The sequence below is a fragment of the Mustela nivalis genome (genome assembly GCF_964662115.1).
Source record: "Mustela nivalis genome assembly, chromosome: 17".
Taxonomy (NCBI): domain Eukaryota; kingdom Metazoa; phylum Chordata; class Mammalia; order Carnivora; family Mustelidae; genus Mustela; species Mustela nivalis.
In genome coordinates, this window is record NC_139036.1 from 42193239 (window position 1) to 42208011 (window position 14773).

General features: G+C 50.8%; 1 protein-coding gene across 1 annotated transcript; it reads right to left on the minus strand.

Annotated features, from left to right (window-relative positions):
* Positions 1-279: 279 nt before the first annotated feature.
* KRT9 (keratin 9) lies at positions 280-7037 on the minus strand (the record flags this gene model as incomplete). Its single annotated transcript, XM_082706769.1, has 8 exons — positions 280-299; positions 1609-2198; positions 2566-2789; positions 2914-3039; positions 3730-3891; positions 4167-4323; positions 4436-4518; positions 6348-7037. The coding sequence occupies 8 exons, from the start codon at positions 7035-7037 to the stop codon at positions 280-282; spliced, it is 2052 nt and encodes a 683-aa protein (XP_082562895.1).
* Positions 7038-14773: the final 7736 nt, after the last annotated feature.

Sequence of the window (14773 nt, forward strand, 5' to 3'; positions counted from 1 at the left end):
CCAAGTTTTATTTGCAGTAGGAATGCTTTATTAGGAACTTGAAATCAGGCAAGGAGTGGGATCACCCCCAGACCAGACAGTGGAAGAGAGGTCTCCCCAGCCCTCCCAAGGGAGGGAGTCAATGGGCAGAGAGAGACCCACTCAAGGCAGTCCCAAATGAGCTCTGGGGCTCGTTGCCAGCTGTGCCTGATTCCAGAAGACAATGAGCAGGCTTCATAGGGAGGCCGCCTGTCTGGAGGACACTCAGCTGGGGCAGGGCCAGGAACATTTACAAGAGCTCTAATATTGATTCTGGTAGCCTGTGGAGAGAGGAAGAGAGGTAAGAGTGTGAAGAGAGAACTTAGAAGAGGAGAAAGAGAGAATGAGACTTAAAGAAAGAAGGGCACACTGGGAGCAAGGAGACTGGAGCTCAAAGAGCTGGAAGAACCCGGGCTGGAAGAACCCAGTGGCCCCCATCTAATTCCTAAACCTCTCTTGCAGCGGCCCTAACATATACTCTCTTGTTTCTTTTTTTTTTTTTTTAAGATTCTACTTATTTGATAGATAGAGAGAGCACAAGCAGAGGGAGCAGCAGATGGAGAGGAAGAAATAGGCTCCCCACTGAGCAGGGAGCCTGATGTGGGGCTCAATCTCAGGACCCAGAGATCATGACCTGAGCCAAAGGCAGATGCTTAACTGACTGAGCCACCCAGTCTCAGCCCCAATACCCTTCCATTTCTGAGGATGAAGGTTCATGAGCCTGGCCCTTCCTCTACTCAACAGCAATATTAGTAAATTTCTTATATACTGAGGCAAGGCCTCAAACACATCCATGGCCCTGCAGTGCCACTTAACATACAAAAACCACATCAGACACCCTAGAGAAGGAGAGCTCCCACACACCTCAAGGCTTCTCTGAGCTAAACATTCCTAGTTGTGTTACCCAGGCTTTTACTACAATTTCATATTAAATTTTTATTTTATAAAATTCAACATACAAGAGGGGAAACTTTCTCTGACCTGGAGACCACTTGACTGTGGGACTCTTCTACATTTAGATTATTATGTTCAGTATCTGTTTTAGATGGTTGCACCATATAACAGACTTGTATGAGCCAACCATTGGCTACAACACCTGAACCTCTTTTCTACCTGAACTAATGCTGATCCAGGTCTCCCCACCCTCATGATGATTAAAAGTACTGGCTGTAGAGACCCACAGAGCTGAGTCCCTCAATTGTTAGTTTTAGGACCTTGAATAAGCTACATTTCTTCTCTGAACCTCATTTTCCTTATCTCTAAAATAGGTAAAACAATACCCACCTCATAGTGTGGTGGGAAATATATAAGATAATGCACACTTTCCAACCCATCTCCTATGTTATTGAGACTCAGAACATGTGTAGATTTGGTCCTAGCCTCACCCAAAACTCTATCAAAATTAATGAATGATAATTCAGAAATAAATAAATGTATTACACCTCACTAGAGTGTACACACCTCCCTAAAATCTAGATCTGTTCAGAATATTCATTTCCCAGAAAGCTCAAAGATACTCAAAAAGGGGTGTTAACTTGACAGCTTAAAACCCATGTCCCCCTGACCTCACAAGCTAGAGTTGTCCCTTACCTTGTTTATCATCACATTCACCAGATTTGGAGGAAGAGGACTGGGACTGAGATGATCTTCCACTTCCTTTGAATCCACTGCCTTCTTCATAGCCACTACCACTTCCTCCTCCAGAGCTACTGCCTCCACCATAGCTGCTTCCACTTCCTCCTCCAGTACTACTTCCTCCACCATAGCTGCCTCCACTTCCTCCCCTGCCTCCACTTCCTCCTCCAGAACTACTTCCTCCACCATAGCTGCCTCTACTTCCTCCTCCAGAGCTAATTCCTCCACCATAGCTGCCTCCACTTCCTCTCCTGCCTCCACTTCCTCCTCCAGAGCTGCTGCCTCCACCATAGCTGCCTCCACTTCCTCCTCCAGAACTACTTCCTCCACCATAGCTGCCTCCACTTCCTCCCTTGCCTCCACTTCCTCCTCCAGAACTACTCCCTCCACCATAGCTGCCTCCACTCCCTCCTCCAGAACTGCTTCCTCCACCATAGCTGCCACCACTTCCTCCCCAGGATCCTCTTCCATGACTGCCTCCACTTCCACCTTGATATCTATTTCTGCCACCTCCAAAGTGGCTTCGTCCAGATTCATGAGATTCACTGAGAAGGAAAGATAACACAGAGAGAAAAATTAGTGACCCCACATACATATTCAAGGATGGACCTGGACAGAGTCAAGACCCAAATATGAGTCTTCCTAAGGTTTCCTTCTGCAAAGCAGAGGACAGGCAGGGCTGGCATCACAACTTGAAGAGAGAGCCTCCCTCTCCCTGGAGCAAAGACTAGTCCCTTCTCTCATCTTTACCAACCTCCTTTCCCAAAACCCAAATGCCTTGAGGTTCCTTTACATCAACCCATCAGACCCTTGTGTACAGGAACTTCCCCAGATGCCTCTATCTAGAGGGACAGATGTAGTGTCAGGAGCATAGAAATTCTTAGGGATTCCACAGAGTCCCAGGGAACTTACAAGTCTTCCTGGCCACCCTCAAGGAGGTTGTGGTAGGTCTTAATTTCCTGTTCCAGCCGTGTCTTAATGCTGAGCAGAAGGCTGTATTCTTGATTCTGGCATTCAATCTCCTGCCGGATCTCCGTGAGCTGGCCCTCCAGGTTACTGATCTGCCCTTGCAACTGCTGCAGCTGGCCACAGTAGCGGTTCTTGGTGTCTTCCAAGGACTTCTCCAGGGCTGATTTCTAGGAGGCAGAAGGAGGCTGTAAGAGGGATGCTACATCATAGCCCCTCCCCTTCCCACTCCAGGGATCATGCCAAGCCTTCGGTGCTTCACCCTGACAGAGGGTCTAGAGCAGAACTACCAACCTTGCTGAGCTGAGACTGCAGCTCAATGTCCATCTCCTGAATGCTGCGCTGGAGCTGGGTCACCTCCTTGTGGTTGGACTCCATCTCCTGGCCACTGGTCATCACTTCCTGCTCCATCTGGCTCATCTGAAAATCCAAGAGCTCAATGAGAACCAGGCTGCACCAGAGACTTCCATGGGCAAAGTTCTGCACCCAACCCCCAGACCTTTACCTCTGGGGCCAAGAGTGAACCAAAAACAAAGACAAGTAATCCTGAGTTCTGGGTCTGCTAGCCAGCCAGGGTAATCAAATTCCCCCAACTGAACATTCCCTCTCAGCAAGGCTTCAAGACTCTTCATACTTGTCCCCAAACCACCTCTCTAACCTTATTTCAAACTGACCCCCAAACACATACACACTATAGACCATGCTCTCGTGTGCCAGGGTCTATGCTAAGCACTGGAGGCCCAAGGAGGAAGGGAGTCATCAGAGAGCTCAGTGTGGCATGAGAAGCATACTATGTACCTCTACTAGATTCTGAGGGCACATAGCCTTACATGAGTTGTTCATGCTCTGCCTGGTTCACATATGTAATAATCCATAAGCTTCTTGAGGGCAACAGTCTTATCTGGCTCATCTCTGAGACATCAGGACTTCACATAAAACCTGCTACCGACAGGCTACCCAATAATTATGTTTGTGGTATAATGAATGAAGATGGATAGGTGACAGCTGTACTAAGAGATGGAGGGGTGGGCGAATAGAGAGATGGGGTGGAGGAGTGGAGGGATCCGTGGAAGAGAGAGAGAGGTTGAATGGACAGCCCACTCTGCTCACCTGAGTCTCATATTGCACCTCAATGTCCTTGCGGTTCTTAGCACTGATCCGCTCATACTCTTCACGCATGTCATTGAGGATCTTGGTGAGATCTTTGCCAGGAGCAGCATTTATCTCCACACTAACATCTCCAGAGTTCTGCCCAGTCAGCTGATTCATCTCCTGCCAGGAACAAAGGAGATGTGAAGTCAAGGGGTGAGATCCTCTCCACCAACCTGTGGCCTTCACCTTCCCCTCCCCAGAGGTTCAAAAAGGAGGTACAGTTGTAAAGGTAAAGCACAACCACCATCATAGGCAGTGCAAAGGAGGCGCTGGAAGTGTCCTCATATGTCAGGGAGAGGGTGTCTCCCAAGCAGTGCCCCATAGCTGTCTCCTCACTGTCTCTGTATTTCTGTTCCTCCCTCTCCTCAATAAGCCACAAGTACCCAGGGCCGTACCTCCTCATGATTCTTCTTCAGGGCCATCATTTCCTCCTGCAGAGACTCATACTGCATCTCCATGTCAGACTTTTGCATGTTCATATCTTCAAGCACCTTCCGCAAGCCATTGATGTCAGCATCCACTCCTTTTCGTAGGCTGTTCTCCATATCATACCTGCACACCAGCCACAGTAGGGAATGAGGGCACCTGTCCCTATAGGGACCTTCAGAGCACTACAGGGTGGGGAAAGACTGATGACAGCAGAGGGAGTGGGAGCAGAACTCACTTCATCCTGAAGTCATCCAGTGTCATGCGAGTGTTGTCAAGATCCAAGAGAGTCTTATTACTGTTCACTGTGATGTTCACAATCTAAAAAAAAAAAAAAAAAAAGAGGAGATGGCATGGAACTCATGCTCCCCTGCTATGATTCCCTGCTGGGAGGGCAAGAAGCCAGGCAGAGCTATAAGAGATGAGGACTCCATCCAGGAAGACGCTTAAGAGATAGAAGGAGCTTCCAACAGCTGGTATGACCCACAGAACTCTCATGGGCTTCAGCAAGGATGTTTAGTGTGGCATTCATTCATTCATTCATTCACTCAACAAATATTTAAAGATATATTACAAAAGACACTGTGGAGTTTAGAGATCAATGAGATATTTCTCCTCAAAGAGCCCACAGTCAACTACCACATCCAAAGTTATCATAGAAGAATTCAAGGAAAGGAAAGATGACATATGGCTATAGGAGATCAAGAAAGACTTCAGGAAGGAGGTGAAAACTGAGTTTGTCCCTGCGCAGCTAAGATTGCACATGGATAAATAGATGGAAGAGGTTTGGGGTAGAAGAAACAGGATGTCTAGAGGCTGTTTATCAGAATTTGTAAAGGCAAGGGGAACAGGTGGGAACAGCAAATTGGCTAGACTGTGAGCTCCTCAAGACAGAGACCAAGTCTGCTACATCACTATGTCTGCCAAGGGCAACACTGAGGTTAGTCATTCATTAAACTGACTGAGTGAATAAATGGATAGATGGACATTTGGATGGATGGATGAGTGGATAGATGGATGGATGGTGGGAGGGTGGGCAGATGGGGGAAACATGGGGGAGAATGGAAGAGTGGATAGATTACTTCTATCCCCAGAGTTCTAGATCCTGTTCATCACGTAAACAACGAGCATGTGTACCTGGAAAAATTGAGACAAGCCTCTATAGAGGTCCAGGAGAAGTAGGAAGGAAGAAATACAGCTTCTAATATCCCAAACTAGAAAGCTCTAAATTCTTAGTGAGGGGAGAGGCAGGCACAGATTTTCTCCTCTCTTGAGCCATATGACCTACCTGTTTGGGGGCAGTAGCATTCTTACCTGTTTTTCATGTGATTATAGAAGTTTCAAATCAACAGGGACCTAAGAGCTGGTCTGCCCATCCTCTTCATTAAATACATAGGAGAACAGGTGCAGAGAGGGCATCAGGTTTCCCAGGATCACACAGTGAATTGATGGCAGACCCAGGACTGTATCACTGGCTCTCAGCAGAGCGCCTCCATCTCTGTGCTCCCTCCACACTGCCTCTTCATTCCCAATCTGGGCAGGCCAGGAGGAGACCCCCTACATCCAGTCCCGGGTTCACCCTTGTTCATCTAAGCCTCTCTTCTGCTCTGTTCAGACTCTGAAAGTGAGGAACATGATGGTGAAAGCCTAGAGCCCAGGCCAAAATCCCAGCCCTGGTACTATCAAGAACCAAACAGTTTGTTTTTGATGAAAGCATAATATTTCTTAAAAAATGGATTCCCAGGCACCTGGGTGGCTCAGTGGGTTAAGCCGCTGCCTTCGGCTCAGGTCATGATCTCAGGGTCCTTGGATCGAGTTCCGCATCGGGCTCTCTGCTCAGCAGGGAGCCTGCTTCCTCCTCTCTCTCTGCCTGCCTCTCTGCCTACTTGTGATCTCTCTCTGTCAAATAAATAAATAAAACCTTTGAAAAAATAAAAATATAATTTAAAAAAATGGATTCCCTATTACCTAAGCCTAGGGTCTAACATCTGACCTTTTTGAAAGATGAAGCATGTGAATGTGTGTGTGTGTGTGTGTGTGTGTGTGTGTGTGTGTGTGTGAGAGAGAGAGAGAGAGAGAGAGAGAAAGAGAAAGAGATAGAGAGAGATACAGAGAGACCAGGAGAGAGGGAACAGAGTTTCCCCACTTACCTGGTTCTTGAGGTCTTCGATAGTGTCATAGTAGGGCGAGTAGTCCCTGTGGAAGGTCCTGGGTCCCTGCTTGTCATACCATTCCCGGATCTTATTCTCCAGTTCCTTGTTGGCATTCTCCAGTGCCTGCACTTTATCCAAGTAGGAGGCCAGCCGGGAATTGAGGTCCTGCATGGCGGTCTTCTCATCAGCACCCAGAATACCACTGGCACCACTGTCAAAGCCACTGCCAAACCCCCCAAAACCTCCTCCAGAACCACCTCCAAAGCCTCCTCCAGAGCCACCACCAAAGCCTCCTCCAGAAACCCCGCCAAAGCCTCCTCCAGAAACACCTCCAAAACCTCCTCCAGAAACACCTCCAAAACCTCCCCCAGAACTACCACCAAAGCCCCCAGAGCTCCCAAAGCATCCTCCAGAACCACCAACAAAGCCCCTAGAACGTCCACCAAAGCTACCAGCACTAAAGCCTCCCCCAGACATCCCACCGTAGCTGGAGCCAAAACTGCCAGCACCTCCCCTCCCACAGGCCCCAGAGCTCCCAGCTCCATAGCTACTGGAAGAGCTGAACCGGCCCCCTCCTCCACCAGCTCCCGAGCAGCTCATGCGGCTGAAGGAGGACATCATGCTGCCCCCACTGCCCCCAGAGCTGCTGCGGCTCCACGGGGAGGACATGAACTGTCTGCAACTCATGGCTGGCTCGTCGGGTAGGAAGCAGTCGTTGGAGCGCTGCTAGCTCCCGAGTGCAGGGTACCAAGCCATCCCCAGGCCTTCCTACTTATACCCCCAGCTGAAGGTGGCACGCCTAGGTGTGCCCCTCTGTCTGCACCAGCCTTCCCCTTCGGACATGAAGGAGGTCTGGGATCGGGAGGCGGCAGGGCTGCCCCAGGCTCAGCGTCCTTTGGTGACTGCCCGGAGGCAGCCCAGCCTCTCTCCATTGTGTGGGGTAATTTGGTGATATTAGGCTGTCAGGGGTGCCATAAATCAGCTCTGCTGCCAAGGGGGTGACCTAGATCTTGGGGTTTGGTCTCTGGCTGGCCTGACAGCAGGTCTGAGGCTTAGCCCCTCTGGGAGGGAAACTCCCAGGAGTAGAGTCACCTCCCACATTGATGATTATCACTGTCTGCACCCGCCCCTGCTCCTAACTTAGTGCCCACTTGTGGGTGGTAGGACTGGGGTACCAAGGAGTTGTACCCTGCCCGCAGAGAGCAGCCAGTGAGAGCGAGAAGACCAGCCCCAGCCTCTCAGAGCCCCGGTCTGATGGGGAGCCCAGTCCTTGCTCCCAGAGACTCCAGTCTGATGAAGGAGACAACTGGCATGGCAGAGAGGCCAAGACGGTGACAGAGCAACATGACCACCAGCACTCGGAAATGGCAACCGGGGCTCACACAGAAGACGCAGGAGAAGGACCAAATACATAAAGTGGTGCTGGTGCTGGCTGACCTTTGAGGATGAAGGCAAGGGCCTTGACTATCCTGGTCCTCCAGCAGGGCCCAGTAGGGGCTATGGAATAGACCTTGGTTGATTGCCTAGCCCGTACTGAGCACTGGGAGGGATACAGAGATGTGGGGCTTTTCCAGCCCTCCTGGAACTTGCAAGCCCCCTACTCCGGCCAGAAAGTGAGAAGCATGTTCTGGTGAGCAAGACCAGAAGACAGAGATAAGGAAGGTGGGGGGCTCTGGTGCCAGACTATCTGAGTCAACCCCAGCTCCCCACTCACAAGCTGTGTGACTCTGGCAAGTTATGTATGTGTTCCGTGCCTCTGCTCCCTCCTCTGTAAAAGGATGTTGTTAATGGGGTGCCCATCTCCTAGGTTGAGACCCATGAGAAGTGCTCGAGAAATGGTGTGACTGCCTCTGGTCATTCAACTCCAGCAGCCCTCTGGACTCTGCCCTCACCTGGATCTTTGCCATCGGCTTATAGCTGCTCTCCCTGCCTCTCTCAGTCTGACTCCTCCTCCACCCAGCAGCCGGAGTGGTCTTTCCAAACCCAGACTTGACCACATCACTCCAGTCACTACCCTTCACCTCCAAGATAAGGTCCACCTTCCTGGCACTCAAGGCTCATACTGATTGTTCCATCCCAGCCCTAACCGCCATCATTCCATTATCGGGGATGATAATGCTCAGAGCTTCCAGCTTGCTGCAATTCAAATATCCCTCCATCTTTTCTACCCAGAGACTCCTACTTGTCTTTGGTGATCCATTTGTGTGACCCCTCTTCCATGAAGCCCTCCTGCATCCTCTTTCTCTGGCTTTGCACTTTGCTCGATTGTTCAACTGGTCCTTGTCCCAGTACCCAGCACCATGTCTCATCCAAGTAAGATCCCAACACTTATGGAGTAAAGGAGGAATAACTGGTATTCCAGGTAGGAGAAGCTAAGATCTAAAGGTGAGAAGAGAGACACCAGGGGGTCAGCAACAGCTTCTGGAAAAGGCAATGACCTCTGGGCTGTAGCTACAGGATGCTCAGGCTTCATAAAGGACCAGTGTTTCTTGAGATGCTTTCAAGCAACACACGGAGACTATGAAATAATATTGAGTCACTTGGTGAAGAAAACATTCCTTTTTCTATTTTTCAACCTTCCGATCAGTCAAGGAGAAAATCCCAGTTGGACCCTACAGCCCCTTCAACATACCTCCCTAGTTGCCAATCACCATTTCACAAACCAAAGCTGGCCTTGGGCTCAGAACCTACAGGAACCAACAGCATCTAGTTAGAAGTTAAGTATTTACTTACAACATTTCCTTCTATTTCCGGTGAGTGATTCTGATTTTCATTTTTTGGTAGTAACAGTATAGGATTTCCTTCATAAGCATCTATTTGTTAAAATGACAGGTAAGCTGATGTACCAAAATTCAGTAACTATTTAAATGGGGGATACAAAATACTAATGTCAAATATTAAATGTCAAATAAAAACTTAGTCCACAATAGCCGAACTATGGAAAGAACCTAGATGTCCATCAACAGATGAATGGATAAAGAAGGTGTGGTATATATACACAATGGAATACTATGCAGCCATCAAAAGAAATGAAATCTTGCCATTTGCAACAACATGGATGGAACTAGAGCATATCATGCTTAGCGAAATAAGTCAAGCGAAGAAAGACAACTATCATATGATCTCCCTGATATGAGGAAGTGGTGATGCAACATGGGAGCTTAAGTGGGTAGGAGAAGAATAAATGAAACAAGATGGGATTGGGAGGGAGACAAACCATAAGTGACTCTTAATCTCACAAAACAAACTGAGGGTTGCTGGGAGGAGGGGGGTTGCGAGAAGGGGGATGGGGTTATGGACATTGGGGAGGGTATGTGCTTTGGTGAGTGCTGGGAAGTGTGTAAACCTGGCGATTCACAGACCTGTACCCCTGGGGATAAAAATTTATGTTTATAAAAAAAAATAAATAAATAAAAGTTAAATAAATAAATAAATAAAAATAAAATATTAAACAGGGAGTTCAAAAAAATCTTGACAGCATTGTGTGAATGCCTAAGACATGGGAAACTTACATACATCACGGGTGGTGGCAAGCGTGTTGTTTGTAAACCTTTCCCAGGCTCCTGCCAAGCTTGCTGGTGAGCCCAGCACCTGCTTGAGATATGACTGGAGCCCTGGGAAGGCCCTAGCCTTTTTTACCTCCTCCCCTAGTCCCTGTGTGAGCCTGCCACCCCGGGATGTGCACCCCATGTCCCAGATGCTAGAGCCGGACAGAGGAGGGGTTGGCAGAGCTGGGTGAGCAGGGGAGGCCAGAGCCAGAAGAACAGCCCCTCTGGGGTCCTGCACATGCATGTTCAGCAGAGGCATTCATGTCGGGGTGGGGATGGCCCGAAACATCCAGGTTGGGGCAGTTAGGGCCCGCCTCCCTGACCAGAAGCTTCCAACTGGGGTACCCCTACCCAGGTGGCTTTGGTGAGAGAGCCCATTTCCAGCCGGGGTCCAGAGCCCTCCAACTCCTGTCCTCAGCCACCTCCTTCCTCCACCTTCCTGGCGACCCGAACCCACACACAGCTCAGAGCAGCATGTGGCAACCCGCAGAATTCCGGGGCTGCCTGGGTGGGGCGGGAGAGGGGGGTGCAGATGGGGACAAGACACCCATCTGCCCGGGGGACAGCGAGGTGAGGACTTCACAGTTCATGTGCTCGATTGTCACAGCCGGGTCTCCCCTGAATTTTGGACTTAGCTGGTCAATTTTATACTTACACTGAGGGAACCCTGGTCACTGCCAGCCCTGCTCTTCCCTGAGGGCTACGAAGTCCAGGCCCTTCATCCACCTCCGGACTGTCCCTGCGCATCTGCTCCAGGGCTTGCCACCCTCTCTCGAGCTCTCTCTCCGTCTCTCTGCTCCCTCCATCCAGCACTCCTCACTGGGGCTCAGGAGGCCAGGCCGTGGAGTGGAGAGAGAAGGGGCTGCCTCCCAGTCCTGGGACCTTGGTCTCAGTCTCCTCATGAGAAGCCCTCCCACTCACGGCTGTCAGGGGCCATAAATACAGTGCGGGTATCAGGGTTCGCCAGGAGGGGTTGATGGATGAATGCCCCACTGCTCCCCACATCTGCCAGTGCCCTCCACATCTGGCCCTACTTCCGGTGTCAAGAGGAGCCTGCTGTGCTGGACAGTCCTACGGCCCGGAAGTCCTACGGCCCGGAAGTGAGGCCCTCCTCCCGTAGCCCCTGGGTGCTGTCCACTCCCCCCACCCCCCACCAAGTTCCCTGTCACAGGGATCCAGACCACGGAAGAGGAGCTCAGGGATGGGGGAGGCTCGCAGAGCCCTGGCCCTAGTGAGTGATTTCTTCTAGCTCACTCTCATACCCTCTCAGGGCTCAGGACAGCCCTCTGAGTCCCAACTGAAACCCCTCCTACAGGAAACCTCCAGAGCACGAGTGAGAAACGATGCACACTCTGCTCAGGGCACCCTGACGCCTGAGACCCAGGGCGGGTCCCCAAGGCCAAGGCCACAGTCCACACCTGCCCACCACACCAACCCCGGCAGTGCAGGCCCTGCCCACAGTGGGTGGGGGGAGTGGGACACAAGGGGCTGCTCAGATTCAGGCAAACAGAGGAGCAGAGAGGAAACCAGATCCACCTACAAGGTGTTCCCAGAGGGCAGCCGGGAAGGGGGCTGGGGACTGAGGGGGCAAGGACAGAATTCCTTGGGCTTGCCTGCAACCAGCCGCTCACACCTCACACTTGCTGTGTCACTGAGCTCCAGGTGGGGCCCAGGGAGCACCCTGAGTCATCATGCGTGGCTGTTCTGGGAGGCAGGTGTGGGCCCGCCGGCCAGGGGCTCCATTACCCATCTAGGCAGGGACTGCTTACTGGCGCAAGGTCAGGCGCCTTCACCTGTTTGCCAACACTTCTGTCCTCACATCTTAGGTGACTGCCACCACCCCACATAGCCAGAACCCATGACACAAGTGGCCCTGGGCAAGGGAGCCAAGACATACCTAGCAAAGAGGTTCAGAGCACCAGCTCTTGGAACCAGACAGGTCTAAGTCCAAAGCCAAGTTCTTCCACCCATTTAGGGAAAGTTGCTTCCCCTCGCTGAATCTCCATTTCCCCACTGTAAGTTGGGATTCTTTTCTTAAGTGCTTGCTCTATTAGAGGCATTGTCCTGAGTCTGGGGATAAAGCGGTGAGCAAACTTGACATTTGCCCCTGCCTTCTTGGACAGTTATGGGATAAAACAGATCCTCAAGAAGAAATGTATAGTTCAAAACCGGGGTGGTAGAAAAATGGGGAGTATGCAATGAAGATAAAGTCCATCTGGGAGATTGGGGAGGGCCTCCCTGGAAAAAAGACACTTAAGTAAAGAGTGAGTAGGAGTAAGTTGGAAGAGGAGCATCCTCGGGAAGGCATAGACAGCATGTGCAAACATCCTGAGGTGGAAAAGAAGGACATGACTGCAAAGGCAAAAGGCCAGTATGGCTAAAGGGTTGATGGTAAAGCTTAAAAGAGCTAATGTAAAGCTACTTGTGTGGGTCCAGCACCTAGTGGGACATGTTCCTCTCCGTGACACTGTGCCTGCCCCCTAAATTCCCCTGGAACCCTGTGGACAACTTGGGTTCTCAGCCCTCTCTCTTGTTATCATTCTACCCCTCTGGTCTGTGGAGCCCCTAGTAAGATCAAGGACTTATGCTCAGTGGAGGTTGGAGAGGAGGGCACACAAAGTTTGGAGGACCATGATTTCGTCCATCAAGAAACTTCCAGGGCTCCAGACAAGACCCCATTCCTTTGCCTGCCCCGTTGTATTTAATCCTCACAACTGCTTAATGAGGTAGATACTAATTTTAGATCATTTTACGGGTGACTACATTGAGGCTCAGAGAGGCCAAGTGTCTTGGCCACAGCCACAGAGCTAAATGAAGAGAAGGTAGAACAGGGCTTATGCTCCAGTGAGTGGGAGCTAAGACGGACACACGGTTCAGGGATCCTTCTCTCCATCCCCAGCCTCACACCCCTTTTGGGGCCCTCTCTACCTTCCTCATCACTTGGCCTCTCTCCTTGTTTCAGTCTGTCTCAATGCCCCCCCCATGTTCCTTCACTCATGAAAGAGCACATTTCAACAAATATGTGTGAGTAAGTGAATGAATGAATGAATGAATGAATGGTCCTCACTGCCTAGTCCTAGCCCAAAGCCTTCACTCTTGTCTCTGACTCTGTCTCTGTTTCTGACTATCTCTCTATCTCTCTCTGTCTCTGACTCTGTCTGTCTGTCTATATGCATTTGTTTCTATCTCTGTGTCTCTTTTTACTCTTTCTCTCATGCCGAGATGCCCCAAAGTTTGGAAGGATACCTCCAAGGAAAAAGCTTCCTTTCCCAGCTCTGGCCCTACAGCTGATGGTACCACACAGGGAAGTCCCAGCAGGAAAGTGCTGGCCCAGCAAAGGGCAAAGGAGGAGCTGCTGGTGCATGTCCTATCTGCCCGAGGCCAGGCCCTTGCCCCAGAAGTCCCTAACATCCTTGTGTCCCCTCTGTGGCACCATCCAAGCTCCGTGAGGTGGGCCAGGCTGCAACATGAGGACCTCCAGCCTCCTGCGCCTAGGACGTCCTTGGGGCTGCGCCCTCTGACACTCAGTTGTAGGACTAGTTTGGCTACATTACCCAAATCAGGTACCGGTGGCCTTGAAGAAGAGCCTTTCCCCAAATCAGATAACTGCAGGCTGACATGCTACTTAGGCCCATCAAGTTCCCTGGACATAGTTGAGTTCCTTTCACAATACAAAGGGCCTCCAAAACTAAAGAGGACCCAGTATTTCAAGGTGGGCCCATCCATAAGACAAAAACCTCAGAGTCAGCCAGGAAAAAATTCATACTGGTCCCATGGGGCTCTCAGTCTGGTCCCATCCCTGAGCCAGAACACAGGAGGAAGGAAGCACAAGCCTGGTCAAGGACCAGAGGCCTGAGCACCTGGTCCACTTTCAGTCTGTATGACCTCGAGCAGGCCACCATCCCTCTAAGTTGAGAAGGTTGGGGGAGCGGTCGCCCACACTCCTCCAGCACTGCCCCTCTGTACTCTGAGAGGGCATGGAGAGAGGACCACTGCTGCCAACTGGCAGAGGCAGAAGGGAGCAGAGAAGCCACAGGACCTGCCCCAGGCCTCCCACAGGCAATTCCTTCTGCCTCCACTAGACTGTGCTGTGGAGTCACTTTCCTGGTTTCCTATGGTTCAAATCCAGGGTGGCTGTCTGCTTGCTATTGTTGTCAGAGTCTGGCCCTGGTCTTTAGGTGGTTCTTGTGGTGTCAGACCTTGTGAACAAGATCATGGGTCAGCAGCAGGACTCAAAGCGTTGACTCCACTCTTCCCAGTGCATTATAGTGGTCAGGGACCCCAGAGAGGGAGGTCTCCATGTGAGCTCCTGGCGTGGCGGCTCTGTCTGCTCTTTCCCTGTGGGGCCCAGGCAGGGTGGAACCCCCTCAAGGCCCACAGTTTGAGTTCCTTCCCTCCCACTATTGAACCTGCTTTCAACAGGTGGCCTCCAGCCACCATCGTTACCATCAAGCACGCCCACTCCCCCTATATTCCCTGCAAACAGATTTAATGGTAGCCAGTCAAGAGGAGGGGAAGTTCACCACACCACACTCAAGTCTAAAAAAATCTCACATTCTCTATTCCTCTAAAGCAGATCTCTTTTGGGGGGTGGAAACTTTAATCGGCCACCACCTCCACAGCAGAGTGATGTCTGGGAATTCTTACACGATCTGGAATGTTCTAGGCTTCCATCCTCATGGGTGACTGTTGACAGGTTTGGCTCTTTTCCCAGGCCCATGTGGACTACCAAATGGGAACCACTCCCCCAATTCCTGCCATACATGAGTTTATTGCCCAACTGGGAACACTAGTCCCTGGGGTCTGGCATCCCTAAGGATATCACGTGGGTCTTATCACACTTAGGGCCACAAAACCATCCCTTCCCAGTATCCA